The sequence below is a fragment of the Manis javanica genome, chromosome 1 (genome assembly GCF_040802235.1).
Source record: "Manis javanica isolate MJ-LG chromosome 1, MJ_LKY, whole genome shotgun sequence".
NCBI classification, from domain to species: Eukaryota; Metazoa; Chordata; class Mammalia; order Pholidota; family Manidae; genus Manis; species Manis javanica.
The window spans coordinates 97,034,855-97,054,809 of NC_133156.1; the positions used below are offsets into that span (position 1 = coordinate 97,034,855).

The following is a 19,955-nucleotide window of genomic DNA, read 5'->3' on the forward strand; positions in this document are numbered from 1 at the left end:
TTTTCCCAAGTATACTCTTCTTTATGTAGATTTTAGTCATAGATCTTGACTGAAGTAGGAATTGTACTAAAGTAAAATAAAACATGCCTAATCCCTTGCCCTAATTATGACTGACACAATATTCTAATTGGGCATAAAGTGGTAGAATAAAAAAATGATCTAACCTAGCCAAATGTTTCAACTTGTAAAACTAAGGGACAACTGTAAAGAATGGAACAATGTTTGCTGCCCATTGGTGGCTGGACACAATCCACGGAGTTAGAAAATTTGTGAACAGCACAGCCTGTGAAATCAAGCTCAAATTCTACAAATATGCAGCTTCAAAGACAGGGGAAAGTGAACCCACCTATTCCAGTACTTTGAGATGGAACCTAAACCATTAAACTTATTAAAAACTTCCAGAGTTGCTTATAACAGTATCTAAATATCTTTTAAAGCATTTTCTTATCATCTATGAATAGTCACAATGCTAAGTCTAGTGCAGTTATCTGTCTAGAATTCAAAAAATTTATAACTACTGTACCCAGTACAGACCAAGAATATGGGGGTTGGGGTGACATATATACTTTACTTATTTATTTATTTATCATCAATGTACAATTACTTGAAGAACATTATGTTTACTAGGCTCCACCCTTCACCAAGTCCCCCAAACAAACCCCATTAGTCACTGTCCATCAGCATAGTAAGATGCTGTAGAATCACTACTTGTCTTCTCTGTTGCACAGCCGTCCCCATGCCCCCCCCATTATACATGCTAATCGTAATGACCTCTTTCTTTTTCCCCACCCATATTCTTCCCTTCCCACCCATACTCCCCAGTCCCTTTCCCTTTGGTAACTGTTAGTCCATTCTTGGGTTCTGTGATTCTGCTGCTGTTTTGTTCCTTCAGTTTTCCTTTGTTCTTATACTCCACATATGAGTGATATCACTTGGTACTTGTCTTTCTCCGCCTGGCTTATTTCACTGAGCATAATACCCTCTAGCTCCATCTATGTTGTTGCAAATGGTAGGATTGGTTTTCTTCTTATGGCTGAATAATATTCCATTGTGTATATGTACATACAATGAGGAAATGACAATCTCTTCAACAGATGGTGTTGGCAAAACTGGACAGCTACATGTAAGAGAATGAAACTGGATCACTGTCTAACCCCATACACAAAAGTAAATTCGAAATGGATCAAAGACCTGAATGTAAGTCATGAAACCATACAACTCTTAGAAAAAAACATAGGTAAAAATCTCTTGGACATAAACATGAGCGATTTCTTCATGAACATATCTCCCCGGGCAAGGGAAACAAAAGCAAAAATGAACAAGTGGGACTATATGTAGTTGAAAAGCTTCTGTACAGCAAAGGACACCATCAATAGAACAAAAAGGTATCCTACAGTATGGGAGAATATATTCATAAATGACAGATCCGATAAAGGCTTGACATCCAAAATATATAAAGAGCTCACACACCTCAACAAACAAAAAGTGAACAATCCAATTAAAAAATGGGCAGAGGAGCTGAACAGACAGTTCTCCAAAGAAGAAATTCAGATGGCCAACAGACACACGAAAAGATGCTCCACATCGCTAGGTCATCAGAGAAATGCAAATTAAAATCACAGTGAGATATCACCTCACACCAGTAAGGATCGCCACCATCCAAAAGACAAACAACAAATGTTGGTGAGGTTGTGGAGAAAGGGGAACCCTCCTACACTGCTGGTGGGAATGTAAATTAGTTCAACCATTGTGGAAAGCAGTATGGAGGTTCCTCAAAATGCTTAAAATAGACATACCATTTGAACCCAGGAATTCCACTTCTAGGAATTTACCCTAAGGATGCAGCAGCCCAGTTGGAAAAAGACAGATGTACTCCTATGTTTATTGCAGCACTATTTACAATAGCCAAGAAATGGAAGCAACCTAAGTGTCCATCAGTAGATGAATGGACACATACACTTTTAAAACACAATTTGCTTTTTAAAAGCTTGTTTAAAGTTTCATTTCCCAGCTTTGGAAAAATACATGTAGCTGGCTGTATTATTTACTTTCTGACAGGCTGTGCTAAATCACACATGAACTACCTTCATAACAACTATGCACTTAGGCACAAATCCCTCTCCCACAAATAAGCAACCTGAGCCTCAGGAAGACAAGGTCATTTGCCCAAGGTCACACAGCAAGTAATCGCTGGAGGGCAGAGCAGAATAGGACAACACAGCAGGGAAGACCAAACAGGTCCTATAGTAGCAATTAGAAATTTTGAGGGGACACCCTTCCGCATTTTGTTGCAGCCACAAAGAATAGTAATGATCATAGTTACGTGTTCGTGTTCTTTTTCAAACTCCAGAGTGGCATTAACACAGTGTTTTCTAAAAAATTATCCAAGTTACCTGGACATTTTTATTCTTGAAAACTATTTCATTAGAAGAAATGTTAACAACGTGAAACACAGGACGAGAGATAATGTGGTGCTCCATCTGATTTATCTGTCCTTTCACACAAGAGGTTACATGGTAGGTGCAGCAGAACCATGAGCTGTCAGGAGGTTGAGTTTGAATTTGTATTTCTCAAGCTGAGCCTTTAAAAATGTCCAGATGAGATACTTCAAATCCCATTGCAAAATCAGAGAGAATGCCTTTGTGTGAGGAACTTTCACAAACCCAACTGCAGCTAACATCCCTGGGGCCATGATAAAGAAATCTACACATGCATACCCATGCAGGTGTTTACAGATACTTCATATATTTCCTATGAAGCATTTTATGTTCATTTTAAGTACTTAAAATGCATTCAAAATTAAAATAGGATATCTTATTAACATCAGAGTAATCCCACCTTCTCCAACCCATTAATTTGTTAACAAAGTCAATTTACAAAGGGAATATAGAACCTAATATTTTAACAGACCAAGAACCCAATCCTAATTTAGTCACTTGCTAGTATGTGACAATGGATCTGTTGACCAGCTGAATCATTTGTATCTGTAAAATGTAAAACCTTATCTGTAAAATGAGAATGAGAAGTGGTTACATGTCAATAGACTGTGGGAAGGATTAAATATTTCAAGTATGTAGGTGTGTGTATATAATGGAACTTTTACTATAAATACCAATACTTAAATTTATTTAAAAAAATACGATGACAAAGTTAACATCTGCTATTTCTGGGTAGTTGATACATGTAGTTTACAGTTTTCTGCATTTCTTTAAATATTTCAAAATAAAGTGAAATTAAAACATTGAGCTTATCTACTTTTAACAGAGAATCACACATGTAAGGGACTCACTTTTTGCAGTGAGACTTTATCAGATGCTTTAACAACAGACTTTGGAACCATGGTTTATGGCAAAAAACAGAACGCAGACATAAGAATCACAGAAGGTCTTGCATAAGATGCAAGAGACCTGTGAAATTTAATCTAAACCTCCTATTTTCCAGACTAGAAAACTGTCTTAGTGGCTTTTCAAAGTTCCATCCAGCTAGTTAATGCCAACCCAACAGAAATCCTGATCCTGGCTCACAAAGTGTTTATTAGTTTAAGTACCATATTTGAAAGATGATTTTTTTTAAAATTTCAAAGTCCAATTTTATGGCATAATTTTACAACATAAATTCATGCTATTTGATTTGGTGCATTCAGTTGAATGTACATACTGACAAAACTGCCTTCATAAACCTAGGTATATTGACTTCTAAGAACAAAGAGTTTAAATTTTAACATACATAAAAATTAAGTTGCTCAAGAGAGTCCTTACGAATACAAAAGGTATGAAAAGCATAAACTACCTTTTGTAGTATGTATACAGCACATAGAAAATTAAGAATTTCTTCAATTTGAAGAAATGAATCTGTTATAATAAAACATTTAAAAGTGTATCTTTAGAAAATGATTCAGACTTGCATATAAAAAATTAAAAACAAATGTCTGAACTACATAATAAAATTTAAATGTTAAACTTCAAAATTTTTTCAGAAAAACAGTCGTAAGCTAGGGGGATAATCACAACTTGTCTAGCTATATACCGTTTTTCAGCTAATTTTATTTTATTGATAAAAATTTGAATTAAAAAAAGTGCTGAGATTTAAAGGCACCATTTGAAATATTTTGGTATTCGTGGTATTGCATTCTATATCTAAACAAATCAGCCTTCTTATAGTCAAAGAATTGGGAAACTAGCAACAAGCACAGCACCCAAAACAGTTTAAAACAGTAACAGATACAACTGGTAAGTGTAGTTTTCCACAGCTTAATATTAATAGTACTAATGATGTCCAGCAGGTATATTATAGAAAGAAAATGCCAGGTTTAATACCTTCTAAAATATGTACAGAACTTGAACATTCCTTCAAGATACAATTCAAGTCACAACTGAATTATAAATGTCATTGGATATATTGTACAATGGAAAGGCCTAGTTAGTTAAAAAAAAAAATGCATGTAAACCACAAAAGATTAAAAGATTAAAAAGAACTTAAAAATATACAAAATTATAATCAGGTTTAAATTTTGATTTTTTAAAAGTAAATATATATTTACAATCTCTAATTTCATAATTTATTACTTTTATATGATCTTTATTATCAGGATAACACAAAATAATAAAAAGTTCTTTTAATCATATATACACAGAAAAAAAAATCAATAGAGGGTTTGGTGGAATGACTATAGCTAAAATAGGAAAGGACAGGGACTGTATTAATGGAGTTATAAAACAGATTTAACCAAAACTACAAGATAGGAAACAAGCAGTTTCACTTCAAAGACTTTATTCCAGGGACCAGTTTCCTCAGCTGAAAAGGAATGATTATAAATAAGTTACCTGCATCTTACTTGATAGATAGTAACTGCACTAGAGGGGGTGAGGATGGGTAACCATTAACCATTGTGTTGTATATTTGAAACCAACATAAGATTGTATATCAATGATACTATAATTAAAAAAATAAAACAGTTACCTAAAGGGAGGACTTGGGAGAATTAAACAAGGTCACTCATGTGAACTAATGAGAGCACTTAGGTATTAAGACATGACTGCTTAGGGTGTGAAACTTCACAGCACAGTTCACTCCAAAGCCTTCTTTAAGGGTTTAAAAAGCTCAAACAATAGTTAGTTCTTAATACAAGAACCAATGTTTAAAGCATAAAATCCTTAATTGGAGTGTTCAGCCCAGTTGGTTATCAAAAGGTATTTGCAAAATACTTCAATACTGATGATGTTAAACTAACAAAACTTTGTAATGATCACAAAGGTTTAGCCTCCCAGGTCACAGTCCACAGTCACTGTCTTCCGACAGCACTGCAGGGATGTCCAATACTTTATGTCTTAAACAATGTGACATCTGCCTTTGTCTGTCTTTTATGTTTTCCGTCTATCATAATCTCCAACCATCTTCTTGATGTGTGACAATTTGCTCTTCAACTGCTTGCAATAATTCCTCTTACTTTTGTAATCCGCAGACTGAAAAGGAAAGAAAATGAACCAGGTAAATTTAAAAAAAAAAACGAGTTACATGTTTGCTACTGGGAAGGCAGAGCTGAACAACAAAGGGGGAAATAAATCACACAGAATTGTTGGGAGTGTTAAATGAAGTAACATATATAAAGAACCTGTCATATCTCTAACCACATAGGCAGCTGATTCTCTCTACTCAATCATATCTTCTAATCTGAGTTTTAAAAAGGATACACTAATTTCTAATGACTTGTAAAGTGACCAAGAAAACTCACTGGCTCTCTTGATACATTATCTTAGAAATCAGCAAAATGAGAAACTGGTGATACCAGTTGACATGGGAAAGGGGTACTGAGTAAATAGAAAATGAGACAGGAAATTTAAAACTCTTACATTTAAAATCATGACGCTTTGTAAATTTTTAAAATTTTAATTTAAATTCTCTTTAAGAATAAAAAATGTTTTAAATCTAGAAAGACTGAGAATGCCAAGTAATGAGCAAGGATTTGGAGCAACAGGAATGTACACTGCCTGATGATAATGTAAACTGGCACAAACCAGGACTGTGGTTTGAGATTATGAACCCAGGGTTGAATACACTTGCCCACTGACCCTGCAATTTCACTTCTAAGTATATACCTTACAAATGGATGCACATGTGCACAGACACTTGCAAAAAATGTCTGAAGCTGCATTAGTTGTAAAAGCCACAACTTGCAAACAGTCCAAAAGCTCATTAACAATGAAACAGATGAGCAAATTGTGTTTTACTCATAAAATACACAAAATGAAAATACATGAACCACAGCCACATCAAAACATGAATGGATCTCACAAACAGAACATTAAGCAAAAAGAAATGAAACATAAAACACATACTATGTGATTCAATTTATATAAAGTTCAAAATAGGTGAAACTAATTTATGATGTTAGAAGTTAAAATAATGGTTACATCTGGGTAGGGTGTAAAAACTGGAAAAGAGCACAAGAGAGGGTTGCCAGGAGTACAAGGAATTGTGTTTCTTGATTCGGGTGCCAGGTACAAAGGGGTGTGATCACTGTGAAAATCAACCAAGTTGTACACACTGAATTTGTGTACTTTTCTGTACATATGCTTCAACTTCTTAAAAGTTTTTTAAAAAAATCAGTATGTGTTATAGCTGCAAACAACTGAAATTAAGTTTCCATCTATTCAATTACAGTTTTTAATCTTGCAATTATAGGGCCTTCTGTCTATAATTGGTGCATGGGTGACAGGGTACTCACAGTCATCCTAAAGGTTAAATGACAAGCACATAGTAGAAAAATTCTTCCTAAAAGAATCTTACAATCCAGGATACTTACTCCCTTGACTTGCTTCAGCCTATTGTACTCATCAGCAGCAGCCTAGTAATGAGAAACACAAGGGACTACATTTAGTGCGATGTTTTCGTTTCAAAAGTAACACTCCTGATGTTATAGTTTGGAGCTAAAACTGCCCCAAATGCCACAAATACAGGAAATGAACACAATAAAGCCTTAAAGCTCTTAGAACAATTATGGTCAGCACAGGGCCTGAAGGAACCCAAGAAGAAAAATTTATGGCATTCTCTTTCTCATGTTCCACTCACACAGGCAGGGTTCTGCTGCCTTTCATCTTGCCACCAGGCCAGTCCATGTGCTACACTGACACCAGAGAGGTGTTCTGTAAAGCCCGGCTCAATCAGGTTATATCTCATTATAAAACTGGTCTATGCTCCCCATTAACTTCTCTACTAATACAGTCTCTTCCCTTTCCAGACTTAATGTCCATCATTTGCAACTCCTTTAAGAAATTAAGCATGTTAATGCTCCCAGATTTCTATCATGCTCTCCTTATGACTCTATTAATGCACCTGTCCCCACTTCTGTCTGGAGAATTTGTACTGGTTACCCCTCAATGAAGTTTCCCTAAACTCTCCAGGCCATAGCCAACTTTATTTCTTCTCTGAGAAGTTATAGTACTTTCTACACATAACATGAATATATCATTAGTCACACCATCTAAGTTGTTTAGATGTCAGTTTCCTTCTTACAGTATGAACTTTTTGAAGGCAGACACAGGACTTTATGTCTAGTCTCAGCACTTCTGCATTATTAAGGACACAATAACAATAAATGTTCAACAAGTCAAGAAAGATTTATGATGTCACCATACAGAAGACATAGAAGAAAGCAATAAATAAATCAAGTTATATAAGAAGCAAATACTTCAAAACTGAAAAACAGATCACCCCAATTTAAAATGGCAGTATTTCATAAAATGTATATAAAGCTCTAGTAAGTGTACAGTATGATGAAAAAAAGTTTAATTAGTAATATCTAAAACACAAAGCAGTAATTTTCCAGGAACAAAACAGTGGTGAGATGTGGATCATGAGCCCTCCAGAGCATTACTAGGGGCAATAAAGTTGCTATAATCTTTCTGGAGGGCAATTTTACAACATAAATTTAAATGTACCTAACCTCTGACTCAACACTTTCACATTCTGGAATTTGTCCTGGTCAGATCAAGTGTGCAAAGATGGAGAGTTTCACTAGTGTATTACAAGTGCTACCAAAGGAGGTTATGTGTGTTGTTGTGGGTAGACATACCTAAGTGTCTATTCACAGAGGATGACTCATAAAATTAGAGTACAACCATAAAATTAAAAATTGTAGCCATTTTTTAACATGTAAAAACACTTTTCAGTAAGCAATCTCATTATTGACATTAATCAGTAACCATTAAACTACTGTTGAATAAAAAAGCAGGGTATAAGCACTGCCAGAAGTATCTAAAAAGAAAAACCCTTACAAAGATGGGAATACATCAAAAAGATACAGGAGACAGCTGCCAAGAGTTTCCCAATGGTCAAAGCTGTAACAATTTGAGCAAAATACATAGTGTATATAAAATAGTACTCATGAGGCCAAACCAATATAAATGACTAACCAGTAAGTGAATGGGAGGAAACAACTATTTCCCATGCAGAAGAATTCTAAATACTTCATGAAGGCACACTGCCTTTCAAGAGCTGGAGCATGATGCCCGCTCTTCAAGTGTGATGTACGCATAGTGATTTCCTCCCAAAGAGTACAGTATGGAAAGGAGTACTAAACAGGGAAGAGCAACTTCACACGGACAAACACTACCTCAGCTGGGTGATCAAGGGGGAAAAACAAAAAGCAAAACCATAAACTATTGCCAAGCAAAAAAGCAGGAAAGATATAATTAGAACACTTAAGATGATTCCTTATTGAAGACTGTGTATCCAGGTGTACTTCTGCATGGAGGGGATATTTTAACAGCTAATATTTTTGTGACAATCAGTGGTGGAATTCAAAGCAATTTATTTCTTTGTATGCAATTCTGTATTGTTTGAATTTGTTACAGAAAGAATGAACTGTGTTTATAAATTGAAAATATAATATAGCTACTTTCTTTTAATAGGAAGGGGTAAATGTATATAGACTATTGCTTTTCAATCCTTAACTACATTAGTACACACTAATTAGGAAAGACTTTTAACCAAGACTCACTTTCAATTACTCTTCAGTGAAATTAATTTTTGATCATTACCAGCAAAGGTATATCAACATGTATAAAGGATACTGTATCCCCCCATACATACTTATATGTAATTATCAGGTTTGAATTTACCATGTACTCTTCACTTTCTTCTCTATAGTCATCCAATTCCTTATCTAGACGAGAGAGTTCTTTATTGATCTCATCAAGTTCTGCTTGTAAGCTCTTATATTCCTGCAGGTCAGCGTCAAAATTTCTCTTGTAGAGTTGTCTTTGTTGATCTGAAGTGATAGGTGGATATTCCCTAAAAATCAAGTGAGAAAAATGACTACTTATGTATCCTTAGCAGATGTCAAATCCAGAGATAATGCTGGTGAGATGTGGAGAATAACATTCTGTTTTCTTTTTGTTGCTTATGGAAAGAAGAAGTTAGATGCAAGTAAGTTCTCTTAAGGATAGATTATACTTAACACATCACTGCTCACGTTTTTTTAAAAAAACTATCCCTCAAAATTTTGAGATAAAGTTGAAAATTATTTATGAAATTTAAGGTTCAAGTCATAGAAACTCTGAATATTATGTTTATTACATACTCTGGTATTATATATTTATTCTGAATATATAATACCACACAATAATGGAATACTTATCCAGTTTAGACTCTTTAAAACTGGAAATCGGGAAGACGAGTCTGTTTTCATCACTGCAGCAACAGCACAGCTGACTGGAGACCAGCTGTTCTCTGCCACCGCCTAAAGTTTTCAGACTGTTTCAGGGTTGCTTGTTTTTTGTTTTTGGTCTTGTTCTTTTTCCCAAGTAGAAACAGCTTATTGTAAGTCCTTTGATCATAAAAGTAGGCATTAATATTTACATGTATAAAAATGCATATGCTTACTGTAAAAACAATCTGGCCATGCATTAAACTATTGGAAAAAACCTGAAATTCTCCATCACTTCCATCTCTCAATATGCCAGCCGTTCTTTACGTATGAACATGATGCCATTAACCCATAATCCACTGAGGAAATATTCTGAATTGTTTCACAGTACTAAGGAACTTCATAGTAATATGGAATTTCAAATTTTAGATTTAAACCTAGTATCTTTATTTTACAGGGGGAGAAATTAAATGACTTCCTGCTCAAAAGGGAAAAAAGAGTTCAGAATTCCAAAAATTTTTCATTTAACTCATGCATGAATCAAATTAGGCAAATATTTTACTGACAGATGGCTGAACTAGGCCAAAAACTCATTGGGGGAGAGGGGAAGCTGAGGCATAAGAACCACCAGTGAGAAGGGGATTCAAGTTGTACATGCCCAACCCATCCCTTCTAACATCTTGAGAAGCAGTGCTTTGAGTAACCAGCATTTATACCGCAAATGTTCCTGCTTTGTGTCCCATTCCTCAGAATACTCAGGCACAGAAATGCTGCACACCACACACAAGGGTGCAGTTATGGATGGGGTATAACAAAACCACTGACACACAAATGAATTTAACCACACCTGTGGCCACAACTGGAAAACACTCAGTTGTTAACTCAATTGTTTACAATACTGTCTACAAGACCTTTGGAGTAAACTTAAAAGAATCCCTGGTCTCATCAAGAAAGCTTAACTTAAAAGTAAATGCCAAAGGAAAGCCATAGCACTGGGCTGGGAGTTTTATACTCAGTACAACAATGTTCCTTTATATTTGTATTTTATTTATTTGGAAGACCTCTCTAGGGTGACTAGTAAAAATAAGAGCACTGGTGAAGTTTATTAGCCATTTTGTGCTGAGTTGAGCATTAAGACAGGGTTACAGCCAAATATATCCCCACCATGTCAATCTTTACTATGAAAGCGTACTAAGGAATACAGAGGTTCCTCAAAAAACTAAAAATAGAAATACCATTTCACCCCAGAATCCCACTCCTTGGAATTTACCCAAAAAATACAACTTCTCAGATTCAAAAAGACATATGCACCCCTATGTTTATCGCAGCACTTTTTACAATAGCCAAGATATGGAAGCAACCTAAGTGTCCATCAGTAGATGAATGGATAAAGAAGATGTGGTACATATACACAACAAAATACTATTCGGCCATAAGAAAGAAACAAATCCTACCATTTGCAACAATATGGATGGAGCTGGAGGACATTATGCTCAGTGAAATAAGCCAAGTGGAGAAAGATAAATGCCAAATGATTTCCCTCATTTGTGGAGTATAACAATGAAGCAAAACTGAAGGAACAAAATAGCAGCAGACTCACAGACTCCAAGAATGAACTAGTGGTTATCAAAGGGAAGGGGTGTGGGAGGGCGAGTGGGGAGGGAGGGAGAAGGGGACTGAGGGGTATTATGTTTAGTACACATGGTGTGGGGGATCATAGCACAGAGAAGGCACATACTGAATCTGTGGCATCTTGCTGCACTGATGGACAGTGACTGCAATGGGGTATGGGTGGGGACTTGATAATATGGGTAAATGTAACCACATTGTTTTTTTCATGTGAAACCTTCATAAAAGTGTGTATCAATCATACCTTAATTAAAAATTTTTTTAAAAAAGGGTACTAAGGAAAAAAGCAAAATGTTTCTGATATTGGCTGGCAAAGAATGAAATTAGATTATTTGCCTCAGTTTAGGAGGCAGTAACTCCGAGACCTGGTTGGTTCATGCTAATAATCTGAAATGCAAGCGGCTCCAGCACAAGAGGCGACAGTACCTGATCCAGTCATCCTCCAGCTCATCACAGGACTCGCCTCCAGTGGTGTAGTCTGTTTCATAGTGGTCTTGCTCTGATCTCCTGGTCTTTTCCGCTCTTCCCTTAGTGGGAGCCCTTTTGGAAGGCGTCTCCAAGTTACCACTGCTGCTGTAACGAGGCTGCCTGACGTCGTCTGCAGGGACAGTCACAGGAAGCTCCTGAACCACTTCAGGCACCCTAATAAAACAGGACTCATTTGTGAGTGATCACTGGGCACTCTACAGCCCTTTGCCAGGGCACTGTGATCACAAAGAGCGGCAACAGTAAGTTGAGAAGCACCTTCACTTCAGTAGGTGCACTCACTCAGGCAGCTCATGCACTCAGCAGTGAGCAGACCCCCAGTTGCTCACATCCAGCTTAGCACTGCTTCCGATCCTGTGTGACACACCAGCAGCTTTAGGGCTCCAATGTGAAGGTGCCAGATTCTAAGTAAAATGGATCTAATATTTCACTTTAGGATGTTCAGGCTGATCAGGAAGAGGTGTTCACCTGACCTGTACCAGGGGCTTACTCCACCAAAGCTGTCAGGAAAATACAACCATGATTCTTTCCTACAGGTTCTTCCAGTTTCATGGAATGCTGAATACAGAAGAAGAATGCACCCACATATCCACCTTTGGAAGCTGACTCTCAAAGATAAATTCTTTGTCATGTTAGTGTTAGACTCCTACATGTCAATTTTCTTTTCAAGATACAATCTTGGGGGTAAAAAAAAGAACAACACAACCTAAAAATTTAAACTAAAACCCAAAAAGCCAAAAAGCTTTATAGTACAATAGATGGAAGAGCTCATTAAGATTTCTTTTTTAAATTGCATGTTAATCCTGAAGCCATGTGGACGAATGGAATAGCCACGCAGAGGGTTACCATTCCATTTATTTTTCTAATGCAATCATTTAACATTGCATCAGATTGTGAATTGCATATGTTTCTGCCACAACCACAAAAACAAAATCTTATACAGAATAAAGTACCAAGAGCTGTGGCAACTGTAAACTACCTGAGTAGCATAAACGCAAAACTTATCTTCCTCCTGTAGCAGAGCTTGAGAAGGGCAAGAAGGAAAATGAAAGGAAGACAAAGAAAGTGCCTGAGACTTTAAACACTGACCGTGGCAGTCAAGTCAACTACTAAAAACAGAAGATTTTTTCTTATTGCTTTCAACTTATAGAAATTGAGATCTTGCCTTTCAGCTACAAGGTTTACTCTGTTTTCTAAGTGACCCACAACCGCTTCATTCTAATTGTTGTCAAAACCTTAGATATCTAACCACACTTGTTAATTTCTTATAGACTCCTAAAACTTTGGGTGTATGTATAGTGGGGGGAGGGGGTAGCATTTATCCAGGTTAACCTGGCTTTGTGTACTATGTTAATGCTACTTCTAAAGGAGGGAAAATAAGACTTTCTCCGTGAGTCAATGATTAACAAGTTCCTGGACACTGCCAAAACTGCCAGGTATGTTTCTTGCTTTGAGGTGGTGAACAAAACTTTTAGAATGCAGTGGGTTTATTTGCGGGGATAAAGGCTAGAGAAAGAGGAAGCTAAAGGGCAAAAGAAATTAGAAAACAAAAAAAACCCCACAACATTAAAGCAGGCCTCCTCCCATAACTTTATATTAGATATTGATATCAGAAATCTTTACCTGAAGTTTGCCACTTCCCCTCTTTCTACCCCTTTGAAATACCAAATAGTAACATACTTGCTACAGCATGAAAGATAAAAAAAAAAAAAAAATGCTTTGCAAGAAAAGTATATATAAGAGTTAGGGAATATGTGTACTCTCAAGTCTTTTAACCTACTTTTAGATACAAGTCCTATGAGGTCACAATCCACACAGCCCAGAAAAAGTAACCAGGCCTTATACTTTCCTCAGTATCCAAGTCAGTCTCCCAGATCTGGAAGTTCACCCTTTTGTAGCTTTTGAGTTTCTTCCTTTTTAATCATTTGTTTGTTTTATTCTCACACACCCACCCTCAGATACCCTTGCTGCTCCTATGTTGCCCTCTCAGTGTAGTTACTATGCACTTTCTCCTTCTGCCCTTGTTGGATTGCAACCTAAAAACATGGACTTGGTATTCCCAGGGGCACGGGCCCAATACTGTGTACATGGCAGGTGTTTCCGGTAATTACTCAACTGAAAGCACATTCACAGAGATCCTCTTTTCCGAGGACACCCAGTATCGGTGAAGAAAGAGAATGCATGATCAACATCAGCGTCACACTGTCAGAATGACACCCATTATGTACATGGTACTTTAGAAGAGCCACCATTATGGGGTGGGGTGTAGTTTCCAAGCCAGAGAACTCCACCTCCCTGTCCTCGGGGATGACAATAACCCAAAAAGGGCCAAATCAAAATCTTTCCAATAGATTTGGTATGTAAGCGTTGGGAAAGAAAATCCCATTTTTCAGAATCCTGAGCGGGAAGATCAGTGCAGCTTGGGGAATGTGGATGACCATCCCGCTACAACAGCAGCTGTCCTGAGAATGAAGCCAGCACAGCAACAAAAGCCACAGTGGCTTCCAAGTCCCCAGATCAGGCCATGCCTGAGGCTAGACACACATCCCTGGGACTGACTGGCCACAACTGGAAAATGGTGAATTCCACTGAACTTCTACTACTCACATAAAAGTCCTAACAGATTATCTTACCAGATTACTTACTGTACCAAACTATGGTCTCACTTGGCACTTTAAGGTGTCAGCCTGCCTTGAAAGCTGTGTCATGTCCCCATTCAATTTCCTTGATTTATAAAGGTTAATTCAACCTGGGTGTGCACAGAGGCATAGGGAGTTTACCTAATAGGGTCCTCCCAAATTCACTGAGAAAGGGTGGAGAAGCAACCATTGGCAGTTAAATTATGCTGTCTCCTAATCCAGGATTAATTCTAACTGCCTTGAATTCTAAAGTACAGGTCATTATGATGAGCAAAAGGAACCGGACAGCAGAGCTGGATCCACTTTATAAGAACCCTGATAATAAGCTAAACTAATAGATGGTAACAGGCATCAAAATAGTGACAGTTGGGGATGGGGCATCAATGGAGAAAGGGCACAAGTGGAGTGCTTGAAATGTCTCTCTGTGTGGTGGGGGTGGCTTTGGTGTTTGCATATGTGAAAAGTCATCAAGCTGTAAACTCAAGATTAGGGATCGTAACTGAATGTATGCTATACTTTGAGGGGAAAAAAATCTAGCATTGAAGCACTTCCTCCTTAACACAGACCTCAGACACTATGTTCCCATTCTAATTCCTTCTCTCTCCATAACGACAGCAAGGAGAGGTTCTCATGGGTTACCAAACACCTTTAAGAGGGCCTGCAGAAAGATGGGCTATGACTTACTGTGCATCCCTACCGCCCCGAATGCATATATTCTGAATCCTCCAGAACACCCAGTACTCGGTCACAGACAACACTTGACAGCTTCTATTACTTCCTAGAGGCTACAAGTTCCTTCCATCATGACAGCACATGTCACGTGCTACAGGAGATACTGTTGTATGCACATCCCTTAGCACTCCCCATCCTCCCCCTCTTCTGAGTTCTAAAACTAAGCATTTTCCAGACCTTCAACAAAGTTCTGGAATGTAGGTTGTGAGTATAAATTGGTAAACCTTTTGGAGTACAATTCACGTAGATCCATCCAAATGAAAACATAATTTCCTTTAGCCCAGAATTCTGTTTAAATTTCCCCCCCAGATACATTCACATTATGTACAAAGTTAATCCCCTGTAGCAGTTTGTAATAACACTGGGTAAAAGTGTGCATCATATGGGATTAATAAATTAAACTAATTCAGTAGAATATTACACAGCTATAAAATAGTTCTAGTTCAGTAAACTCTTTGTATACTGTTATGGAAAATCTCCAACATACATTGCTAACAAAGCATTTGATATACTAGTATTGTTTTTAGGTTAAAAAATCACCAATACACATATTTGGCCAGCATATTTATTCAAAAGTAACCTCTGGAAAGGTATAAAAGAAATTGGTTAACACCAGCTGCCTCTAGGGAGAGGAACTACATAAATTTTACATTATGAATGTAATGGCTTATTCAAAAATGAGTAGGATTTTTAAATCGTTTCAATGAACTTCTGAAAATACCTTGGTTTTCATGAAAAGGCATAGCACATGGGAATACTCTGTAACCATGCAGGCCCTTCAATTAATTTAGAGGTAAAGCTGGTCACATGATGCATTGACAGCTATTTATTTTGTATATGTGAAAGTCATACAAATCTCACCTTAAAACTTTTACAAGGATGGCATCTCTACTGTGTAGCTTTGGTCCTATAGCCTCAAAATCCAAAAAGAGGAGAACAGAGAAAATGTTCTTCCTTGAAATCATTCATAACTGAAATCAACTGCCAGGTCAACTGTGAAGACCAAACCAGAATGCAGAGGCCACGGTAGACTGGTAACCTCTCTCCAGGTTCCATTTCAGGGTAGTAATAAAACTTATTGTCTACAAATGGATTCCATAATTAACTCAGCTGCCGGTGTCATCTTTCAGGGTTCCAGGCACCCAAATTACTGTGCACTCAGGAGTGCATCTCTATATAGCTCGGCCTACTAATGGGGGCATGGGGTTGGGGATCAAACTTTGAAATAAGAAAAAGTTTTCCAACAAATACACCTTTAACTTAGAACAATCAAACAAGCTAGCTAAAGAGAAGGTTTATTTTTCTGGTCTACAAAGGAATCTGGAATTCTATACAGTTAAACATAGCAACACTAATTTATCATCCTCAGGCAAAAAATTACATTCAAGTCCTTAACAATATATCCAACATTCTTCTCTCACTAGTCACTAGGTTGAAGTGGAATTAGGCTTGGGGGTGAACTGAAATCACAACAAGGACCATTTCAATAACAATAATGGCACCTGCTCTAGGCCAGAAACTCACTGTGAGGTTTTTTCCACTGTACACGTACACGTCAAGCAAAACCTAGATGCTATCAGTTTCATGTCCCCCAGCAATATGGAAGATCTAGCATGGCAAGAAAGACCTCAGAATTCTTGAATTCAAATGAAGTCTCCTAGGCTACTGAAAATGTATATGGATAGGGGTGGATCAGTGAGCAATCTCCCCTTTCCATTATTAAGATCTAATAGCTACAGGCGAGGAGAGGCTGAGAATCGTTCTCTGCTCTGCTGTTATCACTAATATCCTTCACCCTCTCCTCAACTTCAAAACCAGAAATAGGAGAGAACCATCTTCCTAGAGTGAAAGAACCTAACTACCATTTCCCTAAGAAAGCAGCAGGAGAGAAGCCGCATTTTCTGCTTGGCAGGGGAAGAGGACCCCCAACTCAGCCCCACGCTCCTCACCTTCCACCTACAACATGAAGGTCAGCCTCCAGCCTGTGTGCAAACTGCCGATTCTTCAAGGCAAATGGGACAAAACAACTGATTTATGAACATAGGCTAATGTTCACTTTTTAGAGGCATCCTGTCAGAAGGAAGATGCTACTTACGGTGTTGATTTATAGGAAGACTCAGGATACAACCTCTTGCCATTCACTTTGCCATTGGAAGAGTAGGCCAGGGGGCTGTCCACTCTGTCCACAGAGCCTGAAAGGGGCGGAGGCATGTCTGGTGTGCCTGCAGAAACGTTTTTAACCTAAAGAAATAGCCCCAAGAGACACAGTTATTATTCAGCCTGAATATAAAGGGGGAAGATATACCAGAAAACTATTATACGGGCTCATTAAATTCTATTAACCCAAAATGACTGCCTTGTTATTATTAGTGTTAACAGTCAAATCAGTATTTTTACAGACACATAAGAGGTGCTATTGTTAGTTTAACAAGTCCAGAATGAATTACAAAGAGGAAAAAATATCCCGATTACCTAATTCTCATCCTGATCTTCAGCCTGTATGATTAGGTGGAATATTATCCATGGTAACTGCCCCACCCACACATTAGGGAGATTCACTCCAGTTCATCCAGGCTAGGTGTGAGTTAGGGCAAGAATTTTCATTTCTAACAAGTTGTAAGGTAATGTTTATGCTGCTTTCTAGGTACCACACTTGGAAAACCACTAATTTAGGGCTAAGGACACTGGTTCTTCTTAATCCACGCACCCTAAATATGAAATGTTACAACCACAAAAGAAATTAAGCAGCTCAAACCAACTTCTGCTCTAGAGATTTGTTTATTTTCCCTTATGACCTATTCTCAGCAGCTGCTACTAACAGCCCCCTCAGCACAGTCACAGCACTGTCGCCCTCCCTCTCTACTTCCATTCTTTTTCCATTCTGAGGAATAAATGAATTTGTCCTGACAAGTAACACACATGAGAGATTTGGGGAGGTTTCTATCTTTCGGGGAAAATTTTAAATATAACAAGGACAGTCAATTAGATTCCCAATACTGTCTTAGTTTTCATGTGGTAGATCCAACACTCCAAATTTCACCTAACAAGTTTTATGTTACTACATTATTACTCCACAATTGAACAAAAAACAACTGCTGAGTCATTGAGTTGTTTCAAAGTAAAGGACTAAACATAAGATGTGGGGAATTTAAAACAACTCCACAAATTATTTCTATGAAAAAAGAGTAACTTTTCAAAAATGAGCAGCGTGGGACTACTTTTTGAGCAGGTGATGAGGACAATGGCATCAGATTACCTGGGCCAACTACTTAGTTCTCGAAAACCTCAGTCTCACCATCTGCAAGAAACGGGGAAACTCCCCACTTCATAAAGCTATCTTGACAATTAAAGGAGATGACAAGGTGCCACATTTGGCACAGGGCCTGTATGAACACATAACAACTCAGAAGATGCTGCATTCTAGAATTAAAACTGCTGGATCTAAAAAACAAATAATTTGTATAAGCATTTGAAGGTGACAGCAGACTTTTAATTGTATTATTTTGCTATTATAAATCCTTGCCATTAGGTTCAGCATCAGTGGAGTGTATTTACCTGCAACACACACACATAACTTTGCATCTTGTTTTCCATTAAGCATAGCATTAAGACATGACCTGCTCCTTTCCTACCACTGCTATATCACATACCGAAAGATATTTACCCACCCCTAAAGTACATGGAGGTATTCTTGATTGTTTAATATTCCCATGAGTCAGGAAGGAATGGAATCCTTTCCTTCTGAAAGTGGAGTTGGGCAGCAGCTGGGAAGCCAGTGGGTTGGTCGCCATGGAATGTGCTTAGTTAAGATCTCACCACAGCTGGGATGGGTGGGAGCCATTCTTGGCTCCCACTGAATCCCTTAGGACTTGACACCATCACCAAGCTTCACAGGCAAGTGCTCTACAAAGTAGAAGGCCTATTCTTATTCCAAGATTTCATCCACGTTTAAAGAGACCTCCTTTTCTTAAAAATCCACTGAATACTTTCCAGGTTTTTTCCCTTTGCAAATTTAGCAGAGATTGTAAAGCTCACAGATTTCCTACTGACTCTGGCAAACTGGAAAACAAGGCTGGGTGTCCTTGTACTTTTTACTGCCTGGGATAGAATGTCCTGCTGCTTCCCTTTCCATCTGACCCTTAACTGGGCTTCGAGTCTTGGCTCCCTACCAAGTAGTGGCAATGCCACCTTCCGCACATGTCCCTGCTGGGTGAGGAACTACCTGTCCTCCCATCAGACCTGTGCACACAGACCTCCCGCAAGAGCACCAATGCACTGGCCAACTGTTCACGCACTATCATGGCTTGTTCCCGTATCTCTAACTTCATTAGGCAGAAGACTGTAAAAGCCACCGTTTACCTGTTTTCAATGTGTCCGATACTGAGCTGAAAGATCATTTAGTAGGCACAACTTACAAGTAAATACTATTATTCCCTTTTCAGAAATGAGGAAGCTATGGCTCAGGGAGACAGACAACTTTCCCAAGGACACACACTTAGTAAACAGTAACATGGGATTTAACAACAGGGCTTACTTGAAAGCCTGTGCTACAATCCACTGCCTCTCCCTAGGCAGCCACCTACTTTCCTCTTTGAGTCTACAAAGCCCAGCACAGCACCTAGCACAAATCAGAAGCCCAGAGTATGCTGCATAAAGCTTATGTGAAATTGAATAAAGGAAACCTCATTTAAAATGGATTGGGAAGCCAGAAGAGGGAGCTTTCATGCCCTACCAATCTGTCAATTACAGACCCCTCAGAAGAAGCCTACTTTACTTGCCCAGAAACAAGCTGAGTCAGTAAAAAAACACGCTAACACAGCCAA

General features: G+C 38.0%; 1 protein-coding gene across 6 annotated transcripts in view; it reads right to left on the bottom strand.

Moving 5' to 3' along the window:
* Positions 1–4,753: 4,753 nt before the first annotated feature.
* OCLN (occludin) overlaps positions 4,754–19,955 on the bottom strand; it is a 43,233-nt gene continuing 28,031 nt past the window's right edge. For 5 of the 6 annotated variants that reach the window (XM_073235407.1, XM_073235413.1, XM_073235421.1 and 2 more), the window contains 5 exons: positions 17,228–17,373; positions 11,702–11,917; positions 9,120–9,291; positions 6,803–6,844; positions 4,754–5,462 (listed from right to left, as the gene is read on the bottom strand). In XM_073235407.1, the coding sequence (XP_073091508.1) occupies positions 5,361–5,462; positions 6,803–6,844; positions 9,120–9,291; positions 11,702–11,917; positions 17,228–17,373 (678 nt within the window). In that variant the 3' untranslated portion in view covers positions 4,754–5,360. The other variant, XM_073235422.1, reaches the window with a different exon arrangement.